Source organism: Sorex fumeus, unplaced genomic scaffold (assembly GCF_029834395.1).
Source record: "Sorex fumeus unplaced genomic scaffold, SorFum_2.1 ptg000049l, whole genome shotgun sequence".
Taxonomy (NCBI): domain Eukaryota; kingdom Metazoa; phylum Chordata; class Mammalia; order Eulipotyphla; family Soricidae; genus Sorex; species Sorex fumeus.
The window spans coordinates 544045-563834 of NW_026606106.1; the positions used below are offsets into that span (position 1 = coordinate 544045).

At 46.7% G+C, this 19790-nt stretch overlaps 1 gene segment (V, D, J or C); it reads right to left on the reverse strand.

Moving 5' to 3' along the window:
- Positions 1-2607: 2607 nt before the first annotated feature.
- Positions 2608-19790, reverse strand: part of LOC130032543 (immunoglobulin heavy variable 4-59-like) — a 172680-nt gene continuing 155497 nt past the window's right edge. The window contains 1 exon segment of the V gene segment in view: positions 2608-2936. Within this exon segment, the coding sequence occupies positions 2608-2936 (329 nt within the window).

The following is a 19790-nucleotide window of genomic DNA, read 5'->3' on the forward strand; positions in this document are numbered from 1 at the left end:
CATTCAGTATCTTATCTCTGTCTATGGTGTTCGTCATTCAGTTTAGGAGATGTCTTGGAGTCTTTTGTTAGGGTCCCTTTTAGCTGGTACACTTTGGGATTCTTGGATCTGGATGCCTGTGTTCACCAACTATGAGAACTGTTCAGAAACAATGTCTGTCACTGTTACTACTTCATTGGGGTTGTCTCCCTGTCTCTCTGGAACTCTGAGGATTCTTACGTTCTTTCTCCTAATTCATTCTACAGTTCTCTGTTCTTCCTTTGAGATATTTTGAGGATTTTCATTGTAATTGTTGTCTGTAGGTTTTCTGCATCTCACTCTCAAGCTTACTAATTTTGTATTTGCCTGTTGTTTCACTGATGTTGAGATGACCCACTGAGTTTTTCATTTCAACCACTGAATTTTTTATCAATGCCCTTTATGTTCTAGTGTCAACTAGGTTGCCCAGAGTGTAAACTAATTGTTTTATTTTTATTTTTCCTTATTGAATATATAAGCAGGTCATCTGAAAGCATCTGATGATGCGACCACACAAGTCATGTCTTTCTGAAGTATTGCTGTTGCACAAATGGTTCTAATTTCAGGAGCAGAGGTGACAGGAGGAGGAAGGTGAGGGTGAGTTCTCTACATTGCTGGGAGAGAGACAGCAGGAGGGAAGCCAAGGGGCCAGGCATAAAGGAACTTCAGCCACTGACTCTGATTCTACTGCTAACTTCACTGTTCACTATGGGAATGATTCTCTATTACTAAGTGAGCTACTCATTCGCATCAAATAATAGATATTTTAGCTTACTACCTAGTACTGATATTTTCTGTTTAATGTTGGTGGTTTCTTTTCAGGCCAGTTAAGTTAATAAAGGTATGCACTTAATGGTAACCCTTCCCTTACCTGCATGCACACAGGTTCACACACAAACATGTAGGAATTGAGATGCTGCGACTTACAGCAGGTGTCTGGGGCCCGTGAGCACCACAGTAGAAAGCTGAGACGCTCCATAAACATTGGCAAGGGCAATGCCTGTTCCGTACTCAGGAGCAGAGAGTCAAGGTCCTGCTCCCCAGGGGGTCTGGGGACCCTTTTATGATGTGAAGCCTCAGGCCCAGGACTGAGGAGAGAGCTGAGGAGCTCCAGGGGCCCCTTATCAAAGATAAACCGTGTTCATCTGAGATGACTCTTACCCGTAACCAGTTGTTGTGACCTAAATGGGCTTGATACTCTTCTTCAGGTCACTCAGGGAGAGACTGCTCCCTGTACAATGCTTGTCCCTGGGGGGTTGCTTGTGTGCAGAAGAGAATATCAATTGGAAAATTTGCCAGCATTAGAGATTGATCACTGGGCCCACACTCTATGAGAATGTATCTCTGAAACCCGAGGATGCACGGGATGCTGTTGTCATGTGTATCCCTTGACTGGGCAGCACACACCTGGTCTAAATGTGGGATGGAGCATGGGCTCATCGTCTGTTGTCATGGGAACTCTAATCAGAGAAGTGACCTCCTTTGCAATTTATGACAGAAAATAGGGCAGAAGAAAGGAGGCTGCAGAGAAACCCTACGGTGGATACATGGTGATAATGTGATGAAGAGACAGAGGTGGATGAAGATGAGTCAATGCTCTGACCATTATAAACCTCATTTTTTAGCATGAAGAACAGGTGCCCTCAGCAACCTGGGCACGTCATGTCTTAACTCATCTGATCTCCTTCAGATGCCAGGAGACTGACTTTTGATTCATTGGAGGGATAAAGGTGTAAGCACACATGAAGTAGAGAGGATAAGTCCAGTAAAACAAACAAGGGGGGTAATCAATGATTAAAAAGCATGTTTATCTTGTGATCTCTAAGTTACAGTCTTCTTTTGATATAGTCATGTCAAGTAAAAGTGCCTTATCAAATTCGGAGATATCAGTGTGTTGGGATTGGGAATTCCCTAGCCCTGGGAGGTGCGGAGAGACCAGACAGACACAATTGCTGCAGGAGTAAAAACGGGGTTTCTTGCTGGAGCTCCGCAGCATACCTCAGAGTGGGCAGTGGCTGAGAACCCCGAGCTTCTTCAAAGGGGGTCTTATATAGGCTTTCATCAATTGTTATAACAAAACCCGTGCATTCCAAAGATCATAGATTCAAAAGTCAGCAGTTACATACATTGATTTTCAGCAGCACAAGCAAGGTTATGGCCAGAATCATTAAGTCTTTAGTGAGACAATACATTCCAGGAACGGGCAATTTCCCCCAACCACCCGCATCCTGAGTTATCCTTTACCCCAGTCTGCGGGGTGCTTTACTGAGACAATACATTTCAGGAACAGTAAATACACCTGAATCCTGTCACAAAAGGAGCCAAGCAGTTTTACAGAAAACAATGTGCAAGTTAGCTGAAGCACGCAAAAATTTGATGCCCTAGCATGGATTCTTTCAAGTGGAAGGCTCAGAGTCAGGAACGTAGAAAATGTTCCCTGGAGGGACCTTTGATGAGAATCAGGAAACCAGTCACCCATCAGCTCCTGCTCCTCTGAGATGTATCCTCTAGGTAGAGGTCGTAGCGCCCCCTTCTGGCTGTGGTCTCCGGCAGTCCACACTCTCCCAGCAGGGAGGTTTTTGTCTGGGCTTACCCTGACTTCCCATCACTGTGCTTACTTCTTGCACAGTAATACACGGCTGTGTCCTCGGGGGTCACAGAGCTCAACTGCAGAGAGAACTGGTTCTTGGAGGTGTCAGCCGTGATGGAGATGCGGCCCTGGAATGCTGGGTTGTAGCTGGTACCACCGCTCCAGTACCCCATCCATTCAAACCCTTTCCCAGGGCTCTGGCGGATCCAATTCCAGTAGTAACTGCTGCTGACAGAGCCACCAGAGACAGAGCAGGTGAGGGAGATGGTCTGGGAGGGCTTCACCAGTCCTGGGCCCGACTCCTGTAGGGTCAGAGCAGACACAGTACCTGGGGACAAGGGGAATCAGTCACTGTCAGTCCCTGCAGTCACTCCATCCCCTAGACCCTGACACATCTGGGACACTCACCCAGGGGGCCTGTCCCCAGGCAGAGGAGAAGACCCCACAGAATCATCTTCTTTTCGGTCAAAGCTATGCCTTCCCCAGAGACTCAGCCCTGAGTGAGGAGACAGCTGTGAGCTCCAGAACCCAGAGAGCATTTGACCCCGGAGCCTGAAAGGGATTTGCATGAGGTGACCCAGTCTGTTATAAGGGGAAACTATCTTACCTTGGATCTCCTTGTCCCATTGGGGTGCTGATCTCACACACCCTATCTGGTGATGAGTACTTGCTGATGAAGCACATTGAAACAGGTCATAGGAGACTCCTCACTTATTTTAATAATCTGTCTTAGTCAAGTTAAAATGATCACAATTATTTCAATTTCAAGTTGCCAGTGAAAATACTTTGCATTGTTTATGTTTTAAAAACTTTTTAATATAACCACCATTTAGAATGTTTATAATTATAATCATACTTAAATTTGTTTCATATCTGTCTCTCTCTAAAATAATATCCAAATTAAAACTGCCCTTCTCAATACTCATTTCTTTCAGTAAATAAATTATGACATAGTTGTATCTGATAATTGTTTGCAAAGTACGTAGTCAATAGCACATAGTACAATTGAAAATTTCTGTTTGAGTTTTATTTTTGCTTTTTTTTTTTGTTTTGGGGCCATACTCAGTGATGCTTGGTGGTAACCCCTAGCATTGCACTCAAGAGTTACTTCTGGCAATGGCTGCTTCATTCTGGGCAACCAGGAGGGGGACCAGGTGAGGCTCCTTCAGCCCCAACTGAGGCAGCCCCAGCAGCCGAAAACCTCTAGAACTCAATCACTGCCATGCTCAAGGGTGCTCTCCACGTGCTTGAAAGGGACTCACTCAAGAGCCAATCTATTTCTGGACATGTTACACTTTCACTGTATCACTGTCATCCTGTTGTTCATTGATTGCCTCGAGCAGGCACCATTAACGTCTCCTTCGTCCTAGCCCTGAGATTTTAAAAAGTGACACATCTGAGGCACTTTTAGAGTCAGGGGAATGAGACCCATAATTGTTACTGGTTTTTGGCATATTGATCACGCCACGGGGAGTTTGCCAGACTCTGCCATGCAAGCAGGATACTCTTGGTAGCCTGCCATGTTCTTCAGAGTAAGAACTAGATAATAAGATGTCGGGTGGGGAGGGAAACTCAACCCACCCTCCACCAAGGGGCCCTTGTGAGGACAGCCAGGCACGGAGGCAGGAGACTCCGGCTGTTCTCTTCCAGAAGCAGGGTTTTATAGTCTCTGGGTCTTGGCTGTTGATGGGATTACATGGCGCCAGGGGGCAGTTGGTTGATGTAACGCCTACATAGTGGAAGATGGGGGATCTGGGTGGAGGAGACCCCAGTTCCAATCCGAGCAGGCTTGAAGATCTATATCAAGGGTCCCACACACCTGGGTTCCTCTGCCTGTTCCTTCATGCGTGAGGCTTGTCCGAACGTGTGGAGAGTGGTCATAAGCATGGTGTGGCTGGAACTGGAGGACTTCAGCTGCTGGGGCTCTGCTCGGGATGGGGAGGGAAACTCAACCCACCCTCCTCCAAGGGGTCTCGGTGAGGACAGCCAGGCGCGGGGGCAGGAGACTCTTTAAGCTACCAATATACCAAGAATAGCACACCTCATTTGATGGGGTTTAAAGTAGAAGGCTATATTGAAGGAACAATATAGCCTGCCCACAGGGCAGAGTCTGGCAAACTCCCCGTGGCACACCAAATATGCCAAATACCAGTAACAATGATGGGTCTCATTCTCCTAAAAGAGCCTTGAATATAATCTCAGGGCTAGGATGAAAGAGACGTTACTGGGGCCTGCTCGAGGCAATCGACGAATAACAGGATGAATGAATGAAAAGTAGAAGGCAACCAATCTTAGTGCTAAATATATTTATAAATACATACAAATATATATCACTTGATCACTTGATACCCCATTACTCATCGATTTGCTCGAGCAGGCTCCAGTAATGTCTCCATTCATCCCTGTTGCGTGCTAGCATAGCCCAATGGCATTTACTCGTTCTAGGAACATGAAGAACCTCAAACCAATCATTCAGGGTCTTGACGAAGAAGTCTGACCATCTCGTAGGTGGGCGTCCACGCGATCTTTTGACATAATGTGGAATCCAGTCAGTAATGGCTCTAGTCCAGCGGTCATCTCTACACCTCATTATGTGTCCAGCCCATCTGATTTTTGATGCCTTGGCAAATCAGACAGGGTCCCTGATTCTTGAGCGTTGACAGAGATCAGAATTCTGCATTCTATCTTTCATATGAGTGAAGTGTGTTACTCCAAGCATAACCCTTTCGATTCCTCTTTGAGAGACCCGAATAGCATTCTCATCCTGATTTTGTAGGGCCTATATATATATGTATGTATAAAGGTAAAGGCCCTCCCGTTGATCGTCGACTTGCTCGAGCGGGCCCAGTAACGTCTCCATTGGAGACTTTGTTGTTACTGTGTCAGGCATATCGAATACTCTCGGTAGCTTGCCGGGCTCTCCAAGAGGGGCGGAGGAATCGAACTCGGGTCGGCCATGTTGGCCGCTTGTAAGGCGAACGCCCTGCCCACTGTGATATATATATATATATATATATATATATATATATATATGCAGATAAGTGTCAACCTTTACAGCATGTTACTAATATCTTTTAGAAGGCTTAATGACCTTTGGGTGAAATACAAAAATCTTCACACATTTTCCTCTGAGGAAATTTTTGTCTCATTTTTAGTAGGTTTTTCATAACAATCAATACAAAATAAATTATTTTAGTTTTGCTTTGGGGGCAAGGTCTGGGGCTCAGAATGGAAATCTGATAGTGGGAAGATGTAATGGTGGTGGGATTGGTGTTCACATATTAAATGCAATTAAATATTGTGAACAACTTTATAAAAATAAAATTAATTTTTTAAAAAATATTACTCCGTGCAGTGCTCGGGGGACCATATGTGATGCTGGGGATGACCCCCCATTGGTGAGTAAAGAAAAGCAAACTATCAATTGTACTATCACTCTGGCTAGCTGATTTTTGCATTTTCGAGTTGGGTTCTATTCTACCATGCATTCTTATGGGGCAGACATTTGTTATAGGCTACATTTAAACTATTCTATATGTTCCTTTTAATTTTTTATGGAATCTGTAGTTTCTCTAACTTTCAAAAATAAACCTACAACTGCCACGTCTCAGTGTTTCCACTGAAGTCACTTTGCTTCTGTCCATATCTGTGCATCTTTTATTTCTATCAGAGCTTGGGTGTCACTGCTCAGGGGTCCTGCTGTTCCCACCCTTGTCACACTCCACCAGTGCCACAGTCGGTTCTGTTGCTCCATCAGGTGTCTTTGCCAGTGGGTAACATTCAATGACATTTAAGGGGAACAAGTGTCCTGGGAGGAGTGGATTTCTGGAGATGACTGAAGGGCGTCTGACAGACCCTTTCCCCAAATCCCCTTGTCACTGCAGACCCTGGCAAAAGCTCAGTCTGAACTGACATGTTCATACTGGGTCACTGATGGAAACTATGTTATCTCTCCCTCTCTCCCTCTCTCCCTCTCTCTCTCTCTCCCTCTCTCTCTCTCTCTCTCTCTCTCTCTCTCTTTCTCTCTCTCTCTCTCCCTCTCTCCCCTTTCTTACTTCACACACTGTGACTTAGAAATTTGTTCACAATACAGTTGTTTCAGGTATTCAGCATGCCAACAACTGTCCCACCACCCATGTGTTCTTCCTTCCACCAACAACCCCAGTTACCCACCGCCCAAGCCGGCTCCCTGATCAGACACTAATTAATTGATTTTAGACTGTTTGTTACAACATCTGTCTCCTAATGGTGTTGCTACAATCTCGGTCTGAGGATTTCCTGAGCTGTCAGGTGTGCTTGAGCCTTCTGCGGTAGTGTTTCACTCGTTCCTATCTAATTTCCACGTTTCTCCTGGGCTGGCAGCCCTGTGAGTTTGGGGCTGTTGCATAGTTTCATAGGTGGCGACAGGCCTCAGGATTTGAGCTGAGACCCTCAAGTGCAAGTGATTCTCTGACCTCTCTGAGATGAATCATGAAGACAAGCCATTTTCTGACTGTGGCCAGAGTCAGATACGGGTGGGGGAAGCAATGGGCCTTGGGCAAGGCAGGGACTCGGTCTGTCCCCCTCCAACCCAGGGTCAAGAGATCTTGAATCCGGGGAAGTTGGGCCTTCCAGAGCTCCTCCCCCAAGGGACAGTCCAGCCAGGCCATTCCCTTCAGGTGACAGACGCTGAGGAGCACAGAAACCATGAGGCCTGACCGAGGGTTTATATCAGAGTTTGGATACCTCCATGCCCCGTGTTTGAGAGTTAGATTTCCTCATAATAAATTAATTGATTTTAATCAATAAATTAATCTCATCACCAAGCTCTGTAAGTTTGTAGTATCAAGCAATACTGGAAACTGCCTTTGAATTATTGTCATTTCCTTGTTTTACTTGATTTATTCTTCCAATAATATCAGGTATAATAATATTTTATACCAGGCTGTCTTCACTGAGGGCACCTCAGAGGGGAGCAGGCGAGAGCCCTCCCAACCCCAACGGACCCAATCCTGGCAGCCGACCGACGTCCACTACCCAACCGCCACCACACTCCAGGCTGCTTTCCAAACTGTGGCCACGCGACACATTTTAAGATACTTCCTACCCAGTTCTCCGTGATGTATTCGATATGCCAAAACCGGTAACTATAACAGGTCTCATTCCCCTGACCTGAAAGAGTCTCCAATCATTGAGAAAGATGGGTAAGCAGAGGCTGCTAAAATCTCAGGGCTGGGACGGATAGAGACGTTACTGGTGCCCGCTCGAGTAAATTTGACAATGAGATGACAGTGATACAGAAATAATAGCATTTTGATTTCTAGACTTGACACCCTGTGAAAGTTGCTCTGCCTGTCATAGATTTGTGTTGTCACACATGTTCTCGAAGCTTGCCCTCAGTTAGGGCCTTCACTTTCTTGATCTTCCCTGGCCACTGATGGAGCACATTTGTTTCAAAATTCCATCAGGGTCGTCTAAGTGTCAGTGCGCTGTGTGTGGGCAATATTACCCTTGGGGAGGGAAACAAGGGTGTCATTGTGTGGGCTCTGAGCTCAGTCTCTGATTCATAAATTCTTTTTTATTATTGTTCTTAAATTTATTTATTGAATCACCGAGAGAAAAGTTACAAAGCTTTCAGGTTTAAGTCTAGATCACACAATGATCAAACACCCATCCCTTCACCAGTAATTATTTCTCACCACCAAGAACCCCAATATAACCCCCCTCCCACCCCTCCCGGTGCCTGTGAGGCAGCTGATTTCTACTTAACTCTCTCTCTACTTTGATTACATTCATTATTTCGACAAAAGATGCACCATTATTGTTTGGGATTTACCCCCAACAATTAGAACTGCTGAAAAGGCATTGTGAAATAATTTGCTTTCAATTGTTGATTATGAAAACCATATGATTTGTGTTGTCACACATGGCCACTATTGCGGCTGTGCCATTTTGGATTTCTGATATTTTACTAATTAAGTCTGGAGGGATTTCTGCCAAGAGCTGGATAATTATGAGGTCGGTTTGTGTGCCTCTGATGCCATGGCCATGACAGAGAGCTGCTTGTGGGGGACAACTCATGGCCTCAGTAGGGCGTGAAGGATGTGCCTGTTCTGTCCCCCATCCCATGAGGCTGCAGTTGCCCTGTCACCTCCGGCTCATACCTGGCTGTCCAATAAGCTCTAAGGCGGTGGCCACCGTGCTGACCTGGGAGGGGAGACGGAAAAGATAAACACCCTTTCCCTCCCAGAGGGGCATAGCACCTTAGTTTAATGTATAGTCCATTCACATTTCTGCTGCAAGCTGCTGGGCTCTGGATTATGTCCGTGTGCCCCTGGTGCCATGGCCGTACCCTCATAAATTCTTAATATATCACTATTGTTGTAATTTTGGGGTATTTTAAAGGGGAAAATGAGCTGTTGGAGCAGCGTAATAAGAAAAGTTCACACTGTGTCTTTTGTTGACCCCAGATGTGCAGAAAAACTGTGGGAAAACACGCATGTGGCAGACCATCCTGTGGCCCCTATCATGTCTGCATGGAGACTCCATGGACACTAATGGGAGATTTTTAATTTCTGGGTTTTGTCAAACTCTTTTCTCTAGGTTCTGAAAACTATGCTCATTGTTAATTTTAAGTGGCCATGTATTTCTCCTGGAGTGTCTGTTCTCTCTGCCTACAGATACCAAGTGGAGTTGTTTGGTTATTCCTTTTACATCTCAAAATACTTCCAAATCTGTCACAGTAAATAGCATTTATTTCCTAGGAATTTTACAGCAGGTGGATTAAGGTGCCACCTCCCCTCAGCTGTAAGAGCTGAGTTCTGGTATTGCCAACAGAGTGCCCTGAACCTTGCTCAAGAACTGCTGCTACTGTCGCTCTGAGAGCAGCCCCTCTGCACACATCCCTCTGGTGTCTCCGCATTCTCCGTGAAACATCTCCTCATCACAGGCATGACGCCTCCAAGGTCAGGGGTCACAGAGACAAAGGGAGGGGCCTGCAGGGTTCACTCTACTGCATCATGGTTTCTGAAGAAAGTCTCAACGAGGTTGGGACAGGACACGGACGCGACTCATTACCCAACACCACGTGGTCCTGGACTTCTGAACGTGGCCACTATCCTAGTGTCACCTTTTCTACTCCCCATGTCTAGTGGCGGGATTCCAGCTCAAGGATACAGAGATACAACTATGCAAAAGGGGTGGGATCCACCTTCTCTCAGAAGGGGTCTTCCAACACCTGGATTGCATCTCAGAGAAAATTATTTCCTGCTGGCACACAGCAGGTGAACATGTGCATATTTAGGCACTGGGATGTTTTCTAGTTGTACACATTAGTCCCAGGAATGATCATGTCTGTCCTTTCAGGGACAAATCACAGAAAGGAGGTAAGGAAATGAGGGGTAGACAGGCGCAGACGCTGATGCACCTGGGTCACTCCTCCATCACAGCTGGTGTCCTGTGTCCCATGTCCTGCTGAGTGCCAAGTGTGTGATGCTGAGAAGTGGAAATGAAGCTTAGCACCAATTTTCATATATTTACATTTAATAAAGAACATGGTCTAGTTGCCAAAAACATTGTAGAATAATCAAAGATTTTCCTGGGGCTGGAGCTATTGTCCCAAACCTGCAATGGTCTCAGCACATACTGATATGTGTTTGTTCCGGTGATAAGTGTGAAACACAAGGAGCTCAGTCATACAGAAAATACTAGTGAATCGTTATTTTGTTCTTGGAAAGAATCCAAGAACCTGCAAAGCCACCCAAATACTTACAAGTGGTTCTTCTGCTAGCTTCGAGGGAGTGCAAAATCCGCATTCCCCGCACACCAAGGAAGAAAACCGGCGGTTATCGGAGGGTCTAGTTAGACATGCAGCCCCGGGAAGGGGCCTTTATGCCGGGTGAGTAACTGGATGAGTGAGCAGGGGAGCCCGGAACGGCTCAGCTTTGGGTGTGCGTGGTGTGCCTCAATTCCAGTTTCCCGCAGACCAAGTGTGTAAACTCAAAAAAGGGCAGCACTGCAGCGGCGGCGGCTCTATCTCTCCCTCTCCCGATGCCCGCATTTGGTAGTCTCACGCTGCTTCCCCCACCATGGGGAGGTCGATGGCAATGGGTAGGCGAAGGAAGGAAATGAGGGCCAGGCTGGTTGGTCTTAGTTGCAGTTTATTCCAACCCTCTCTCCATCCACTTCTCTTTCTCTCCTCTGCCTCTCCTCATGCTTCTTCCTCCCCCATGCTACTTCATCCTCCTTCTCCATGCTCCTTCATCCTCCTTCTCTGGAGTCTGGATTCTGATTCTGATCTCCTTTCTGCTCCTTCTGATCCCCCAGCCCACTCTTACAGTACAGTTAAATTCAAAAGCATGAGGTCTTGGGGTAACCTTTACACATAGGTGTGATCACAATCAATAGGGGAAGAATTCTTTCCCTAGGGGAGGGGACATCCACATCCTCTACAAGTCAATAGGGGTAGAATTCTTTCCCTCTTTCCCTCAGGGATATTCACATCTAGGACAGATCCTCATTATCAGATCAATCCACCCTAGAGCAGATTCTCCTGGGTGTGTTTCTCCTCTCCTTGTCTAGAAAACATATAAGCACATATAATATAAATCATTTTGTATGGATACAGTAAGAAATACCTTAAACTTATAGAATTGCTCTCCTAGGGCCATCTCGATGTCAGACTACAGTGCTCAGGCCAGGTAGTCTTTCCTATCCCTAGCAGGATCCTAGTCTCATCATTACTTTTGGATCATGACAGCATTTGTCTATGATAAAACTCTTAACTTATAGTTAAGAATCGTGGCACTTTGGCTGGCCCAGTTCGAAGCCAGGGTAGCACACCACTTGCCCTGGGTCCATTCAGTCCCTCGTTGGGGAGGAACCAAGGGCAACTGAGGCTTAAGTCGAGAAAGCAGATGCCCAGGAGGGAATAATATTCAGAGCCAATTAGATCCTAAGTTACAAAGCATAATATTAACGGTCTTCCTGTATCTATACAAAAAGGAAATTGCTTTAAAGTAAACTTTTCATAAGGCATAAGGAGAGGATAAAGGTAATATTTCACTCATACATATAAAATCATAGATTTCTGAGGAATCTAACCTTATAAGTTAACAGAGTCTGATTGGGGGAAAGCCGATTACCTGGTTGGGGAGGAGAGCATAGGGAAGAATTTACAAATAAACACAATGGAATGGGAGTGCCTCAGGAGCACTGTGATGGGTGTAACCAGATAAACCCAAGCTCCTTGTGGAGAAAGGACAAAGCAATGTCATCCTACACCAAGGATGAAAACCGTCCATTCTTGGGGTTCTATTTAGATGCACAGCCCCAGAAAGGGACCCTTCCACTGGGCGGTTACCTGGATGAGTGAGCAGAGGGTGCAAGGAAAGGTTCAGCTTTGGGTGTGTGCCGTGTGCCTCAATTTTTCCTTCCCCCGCAGACCAAGTATGCTGTTCTCGGGGGGTCTAGTTAGATGCGCAGCCCCCAGAAAGGGGCCCTGCTGCCTGGCTGATACCTGAGTAAGTGAACAGAAGGTACCTAGAACGGTTCAGCTTTGGGTATGTGCGGTGTGCCTCAGTTCCTGTCCCTCACAGACCAAGGATGAAAACCAGTCGTTCTTGGGGGTCTAGTTAGATGTGCAGCCCCCGGAAAGGGGTACTGCTGCCGGCGGGTACCTGGATGAGTGAGCAGAGGGTGCCCAGAATGGTTCAGCTTTGTGTGCACCTCATGTGCCTCAATTGCTGTCCACCGCAGACCATGGATGAAAACCAGCTATTCTCAGGGGTCTATGTAGACGAGTAGCCCCGGGAAGGGTCCCTGCCACCAGGCGGGTACCTGGATGAGTGAGCAAAGGGTTCCTGGAATGGTTAACCTTTGGGTGCTTGTGGTGTGCCTCAATTCTCATCCCTCGCAGACCAATGATGTAAACCGGCCGTTCTCAAAGGTCTAGTTAGATGCACAACTCCGGGAAGGGGCTCTGCCACTGGGCAGGTATCTGGATGAGTGAGACTAAAATACTTCTTTTCCTTAACCTTCTTGACTTGGGGAGGAGTGATAGCACAGTGATAGGGCATTTGCTTGCATGTGGCCCACCTGGGTTCTATTTCTCCACCCGTCTCGGAGAGCCCGGCAAGCTACCGAGAGTATCTCGCCTTCTCTGCAGAACCTGGGAAGATACCCGTGACATATTTGATATGGCAAACACTAACAAGGCTCACAATTTGTTGTGAGACGTTACTGGTGCCCTCTCGAGCAAATCGATGAACAACGGGAGGACAGTGCTACAGTGCAGTGCTGACCTTCTTGACTCATGTTGTCATTGTTTCACTCCTTCATATGTAGCATAAATAAAATATTCTAGTGTATAATTAGTAATGTATTAGAAACAGTGAAAGAAACAAATTAGAAAGGAAAGAAATCAGGAACATTCATTTCGTATTTTATTTCGCATGATAGAAACTAAATTTTTGTTTTTCGCATTGCTTTAAGGTAAACTATGCAAAAGACATAACTTACAATGCAGTCCTTAAAAGGATCTGATGTTACAAGCTAACAGAATCTGATTACGGAGAAAAGGTGATTAGCCGACTGGGGAGGAGAGCACAGAAAAGAGTTTATAGATAAACGGAGGAATGGGAGTGACTCAGGAGCACTGTGGTGGGTGTAACCCGATAAACCTAAGCTTCCTGTGGCAAGGGAGAAAAGACAAACCAATGTTATCCTACAGTTCTTCAGTTGACCGGGCACCCCCTGACTGGAGACTCAGCTGAGCCCATCTCTGGACGTCCTTGAGTACAGGAGTGAGACTTTCCGGGAAGCAGACAGGAGGGGAGTGTGCGGGGTCACTGCGGGGAGGGTCAGAGACCTTTACTTCCATCTGGCTGGGAAGGAACGGGGGTGCAGGAAGTGTGAGATCCTGGAGGAAGTTGGTACAGAGATCCTTGAGGGAGATTAGACAATGGACCTGTACTAAGGGTGAGTGATGGCAGGACGGGGACCCCTGTGAAACCCCCACAGTCACTCTGAGTACTGGACAGTTCATTACTGTGCTGTTTAGGATTCGCTTTGTGGGCCCGACCCTGTTCCTTTTGCCCCTTTCAGTCCTGAGCGCCCTCTGGTGGCCCTGGAGAGCCCTGCAGCCCAGCCTGTCTCAGCAGATTTGTGTCTGGGCTCACCTTGCCTTCCCCTCACTGTGACTCTCTCTGGCACCATGAAACACAGCTGTGTCCTCGGGGGTCACTGAGCTCAGCTGCAGGGAGAACTGGTTCTTGTTCGTGTCTCTGGTGATGGAGACGCGGCTCTTGAGGGACGGGCTATAGTGAGTGTTTCCATCATGACATATGCGCCCTGACCAGAGCAGGCCCTTCCCTGGGGGCTGGCGGATCCAGTGCCAGCAGTAACTACTGGTTGTGATGGAGAATCCGGAGACAGAGCAAGTGTGGGAGAGGGTCTGGGAGGGGGCCATCAGTCCTGGGCCCGAATCCTGCAGATGCACCTGAGATAGGACACCTGGAGACAAGAAGAATCAGTCATGGTCAGTCCTTGCTGTCACTCCCTCCCCTACACCCTGTCACATCTGGGACACTCACACAGGGGGGCTGTCCCCAAGCAGAGGAGCAGACCCCACAGAATCATCTTCTTCTCAACCACAGCTCTGCCTTCCCCAGAGACTCAGCCCTGAGTGAGGAGACAGCTGTGAGCTCCACAGTCCAGAGAGCATTTGACCCCAAAGCCTCAGAGAATTTGGATGAGGTAACCTCCTCTGTTGCTAATAACAGAGACCTCTGAACTCGAGTCCCCTTTGTCTCATAGGGTGCTGAATTCACACACCCTATCTGGTGGATTGAGCACTGAAGTTGGCGCATTGAAACACGTTTTAGAAGGGTCCTGACTTACTCATCTTCATAATAAGAGAAGATGAAAGGTTCAAAATTCCCTCAATATGACAGCTCTTTCATATTACATAAAATAGTTCACATTTTTCCCTTTCTGTTTCTCAGAAACTCTAGAATTAACCCTTGTTTCCTTTATTTAAACCTAACACAGATGTAATGGATTTTTGACATTCCCACATCAATCCCACCTCCTAGTGACCTTCCTTCCTCATTGTCATCATTTCCCCAACCAGCCCTGCAAACCTGACCTTTTAAAAGGCACACAATGATTTGCTCTATGTTACTTGTTTCAATCAAATGGCTAAAGGAATTATAAAAATTACTTCAGTAAAATAACATCTGTGAAATTGCTCCATCTCACCTCAGGCTTATGGAGTCTTTGTCTAGGATTTATAGCTATTGGTTGCTGACTGAGCCTTTGGTATCTTTTTTTTGGTTTGTTGAGTTTAGTTGGCTTCTATGCTACTTTCTCATCTAGTTTGGTGAGCTCCTACTGGAACTTCAGTTCTGTGAAATGAGGAGGTGTCAGTTGGTCCAGAAAGTTTAGGATCTGTTGAATTGGGATGAGTCCGAGGAGATCTCAGTGCATTCCTGGAGTTAGGCCTTGGGCAGTAAGTGTGGCGGGTCAGTTGGGGGTGGGTATGGCTATTGGGCCTTCAGCAGGGCAGAGACAGAGATTTAAGTGGAATCTGAGGAGCAGGGCCTATTGGTGAGTAGGCATGAGACAGCTGTGGGGATGGGTGCGACTGCCTAATATCCATATCTAATATTTTATTGAAACTCTCATTATGTCTGAGATGCCAGGACAAACCCCAAGGACAGGCTTGTTCATCTTAGCCCCAACTGCTTTCAAAGACGACTTCTGATGGGTCACGAGACAAAGTTTATGGAGGGTTCAAACCCTGACTCTAGGATTGATGGATTAGAGTTGGGGCCTGTCTGGCTCTGTCCTGGAGCAGACAACCGTTATAAATTATATTTCAACTAATTCCAGCACATATTTTAAAATTGTTATTCAGTCTCTAGTTCTCTTTAATCTTCATAATAACACACAAAAATGTCAGATATCACAACTTTGACTGGAAATCGGTGTGTTTCTGTTGATGCTGTCTGTCCTAATACCCTGAATTCTCCATGACTGAGTGTCCTGCTGTGCTCACCCTTGTCACCTTCCATAATGCCACAGTCTATTGCTCTTCCTGCAACTGCCTCTGACAAAGTGTCAAAGTCTTTGTGGCATCTGAGGGGTATTGAAGAAGTATCAAGCAGGAATTCTCTGGCCTGTAGATGACCCCTTACCCTACCTCCTCCCACAGTCAGAGCAAACCCTCCCCTTACTGTGTCCATTTTCCTCAGGATAGTTTTGCATTCCTCTAAATAGCTGATTCTCAGGCAGGACACAGGAACCGTGAGCTAGGAAACAGGGAGTGAGCCTCAACGTGCCCCCCTCCTCCTGTGGGGACCCCAGTGGGAAGGGGGCAGTTTCCACAGCACTGAACTTTCCCCTGAGGGTAAGAGGGGTCAATCACTTTCAGGAAGCCCTAACCTTTGGCTTCTTGTAGGATAATGTTGGTTTGTCGTTTCTCCCTGGCCACAGGGAGCTTAGGTCTGTTGGGGTACACCATTCACAGTGTTCCCAAGGCACTCCCATTCCTGTGTGTTTATCTTTAACCTATTTTTTGTGCTTTCTTCCCCAACCAGTTGATCACTATTTTCCTCTAAGCAGTATCTGTGACTAGTGAAGGCAAATTCCTCAGAAATCTCTGATTTTGTATTTGTAAGTAAAATATTGCATTCTTCTTCTCTTATGTCATTTTGTATAGTTTGCGTCAGAGCAATGTCCTTTTTGTATGGACACAAGAAGTCAGTTAATGCTATGCTTTTGTAACTTGGGAGTTAATTGACTTCGAATGATATTCACTCCTGGGCATCTGTTTTCTCGACTTAAGCCTCAGTTCCCCTTACATCCTAGCACCCCAAAAGCAGGGCTCAACGAGGGACTGGATGGACCCAGGGCAAGCTGTGAGCTACCTTGGCATTGAAACGAGTCAGGCTAAGCACCATACTCAAATACTAATTAAGAGCACAGTCATGGACAAATTCTGTCACGATCCAAACAGTAACAACTGAATAAGCACCCTGCTTAGGGTTCGAAAAGACTAATCTGTCCTGAGCACTGGAGTCTGAGATCTATAGCTTAATGTATCTCTTACTGTGTCCATACAAAATGACTAATATTAAGAAGTAGAATTCAGATGAATGTTTCAATGGTTATTGGACTAAGGAAAAGGAGAAACACACCCTTAGGTGGTATTCTGCCCGCCCTTGAGCAGATCTCCTGGCTGCAGGAGATCAGGAAGGGCTTTCATATGTTGATTGTTGTTGGAATATAGCTCCAAATATTTTAGGCTTAACATTGGTTTGACCTTTCCCCCTTGCCACAAGGAACTCAGGCTTATTACGGTGCTCCTGAGGCACTACCATTCCCTTGTGTTTATCTGTAAACTCTTCTCTATACTCTCCTCCCCAACCAGTTAATCAACTTTTCCCCTTATCAGACTCTGTTAATTTGTAAGGTCAGATCCTTCTAGGACACTGAAATTGTATTGTAAGTTAATATTGCCTTTCTCCTCTCCTTATGTTTTTTGAATAGTTTACTTTAATGCAATGTCCTTTTTGTATAGATACAGGAAGACAGTTAATATTATGCTTTTGTAACTTAGGATTTAATTGGCTTTGAATATTTTTCACTCCTGGGCATCTGCTTTCTCGACTTAAGCCTCAGTTGCCCTTAGACCCAGAAGCAGGGTCCAGACGAGGGACTGAATGGACCCAGGGCAAGTGGTGAGCTACCCTGGCATCGAAATGGGCCCGGCCAAAGTGCCACGATTCTTAACTACAAGTTAAGAGTTTGATCATTGTTGCCTACTGACCAAGTAAAAGAATGCTTGATTTTTCATCCCCCCTTTGTCCTGACCAAAGCTGAGCAACTTCCCAGTACAGGAGGTTTCAGTTTGGGGAAAATGCACCCTCGTAAATGATTTGTAAATGATGTATGAGGAGCAACACAGTCTCTATGGATATGTCAAAACTGTGACAAAGCAGGCCGCTCCGACCTGTAGCATTAGGTCGAAAGGGTCACCAGGTGACTGACCAATGGTGCGTGGCTCTGCTCACTGTGGCTGACCAACGGTGCATGGCTCTATTCATTGTCCCATCCACTTTCCCACGTCCCATCCCCTTTCCTTTTTTTTGGGTGGGCTGTGGAAACATACTTAAGTCTGTACCTATGCTCTGAATAAACACACACACGCATTCATGCCATCTCCTGAATGACAGAACCCTGTGTGACTCGAGTGCTGATTTCACCCTGACGGCCCTCCCCTGGCTCGGCCCCGCAGCGCTGGATGTGGCAAGTGGAGGTCCCACCGAGATCAGGTACGAGGAAGAACCGGACAGGGCTCATCTGCGCATTGGCAGCGGGAGAGCCTGCGTATAGGCAGGGGGGGAAAACCACATATAAGCGGGGGATTAAACAGTTTATGGTGCACCATGGGAAATTCTGACTCAAAAACTCGGCTGGCCACCGAGTTGACTGAGTTACTGAAACAGCAGGGAACTGCTATTAAGTTTAGGACCGCACTCGAGTTCATTACAGTAATAGGGGAAATCAGCCCTTGTTCCTGACAGGGGGAGAATTCAGAGTCTGTGACTGGGAACAGGTTGATAGATCTACAGAGAGCCCTCAGAGATAGGGGGTTGGATAGGGTTCCCGTCACTACATTATCCCTCTGGAGATTGGTTAAAGATGCGCTGTCAACCACCCGTGTCCGGGTATAGGAACAGCTGTGTGACCTCCAAAAAACCTTCAGGAAAATCCAGGAGGAGGAAACAGGGAGCTCTCTGCAGGGGGATGCTGGCAATGATATAGCAGAACATGAATATGCCGAAGTCCCCGTGATTTCTGAATGTGGGAGCCAGACTCCTCTTGCCCCTGATCTAGACACAGAAGAAAAGCAGCTCTTCTCTGGTCCCAGACCTCCCCACCAATCTTTGGGGGCGAGATATATTCTCAGCCATGGGCGCAGTTCTAGTCACACCGCCTGGCCACCTCCAGACCCCTCGGTTTATTTCCGGACTATAGCCCATATTACTAGTGATTACCCAGCCCCGGGGCAAGGGGACACCATAACTCTGATGCCCGTGGAAGAACTGGAAGGGGCCGCAACCCCTGGGCCGGAACATAAGCCTTTTTAATCGGGGCCACTGTCGAGCGGCTTCCCCCCACCCCCATTATCTGGAAATCAGATGATCCAGTCTGGGTGGTGCAGTGGCCCCTACCTAAAGAGAAATTACAGGCCGCACATGCCCTAGTGTCCGAGCAATTAGAAAAGGGGCACATTACCCCATCCACATCTTCTTGGAATACCCCAGTCTTTGTTATAAGGAAAAGGACAGGCGGGTGGAGATTATTGCAAGATCTCAGAGCAGTCATTGCCACCATGCATCCGATGGGGGCCCTGCAGTCAGGGATCCCCCATCCCTCCGCTCTACCAAAGTCCTGTCAATTGTTAGTGATAGATCTTAAAGATTGTTTTTTCAATATTCCATTAGCTCCTAAAGATTGTCAAAGATTTGCCTTCTCTCTACCTTCCCCCAATTTTCAGGAGCCTTATCAGCGCTACCAATGGGTAGTCCTTCCCCAGGGCATGACTAATAGTCCCACTATGTGTCAGATATATGTTGCAGCGGTTTTAGCGCCAGTCCAGGCTCATTTCCCCAACACACTTTTGATTCATTATATGGATGACATCTTAGCCGCCTGCCCCACCAAAGACATGTTACTTCAACTCTATGATCATGTCCAGGTCACCCTGGAATCAGCAGCACTTGTAATCTTCCCGGACAAGGTACAACTCTCCCACCCATACAGATATTTAGGATACACCATAAACAAGGTGGGAATAGCGCCTCAAAAAATACAGTTTGCCACCTCTCATTTAAAGACTCTACACCAATGGCAACAGTTTTTGGGAGAACTCCAATGGCTCCGACCATCCTTCTCCCTGCCCATGGGAGAGCTCAAACCTCTTTTCAAACTATTGAAGGGGGATTCTGACCCCTCCTCACCTCATCATTTGACCCTTGAGGCTCCAAAACCCCCTCTCAAGCCCACCATCACTACCATGGCTGGCCCTAAGGTGACACCACCTCCTGTTACAGCCGACCCATCCATCCCAAACCCCAGTCTTGGCCTAATTGTTACGCCCTCAGGAGTCTTATCTTCATCTACGCCACATATCAGA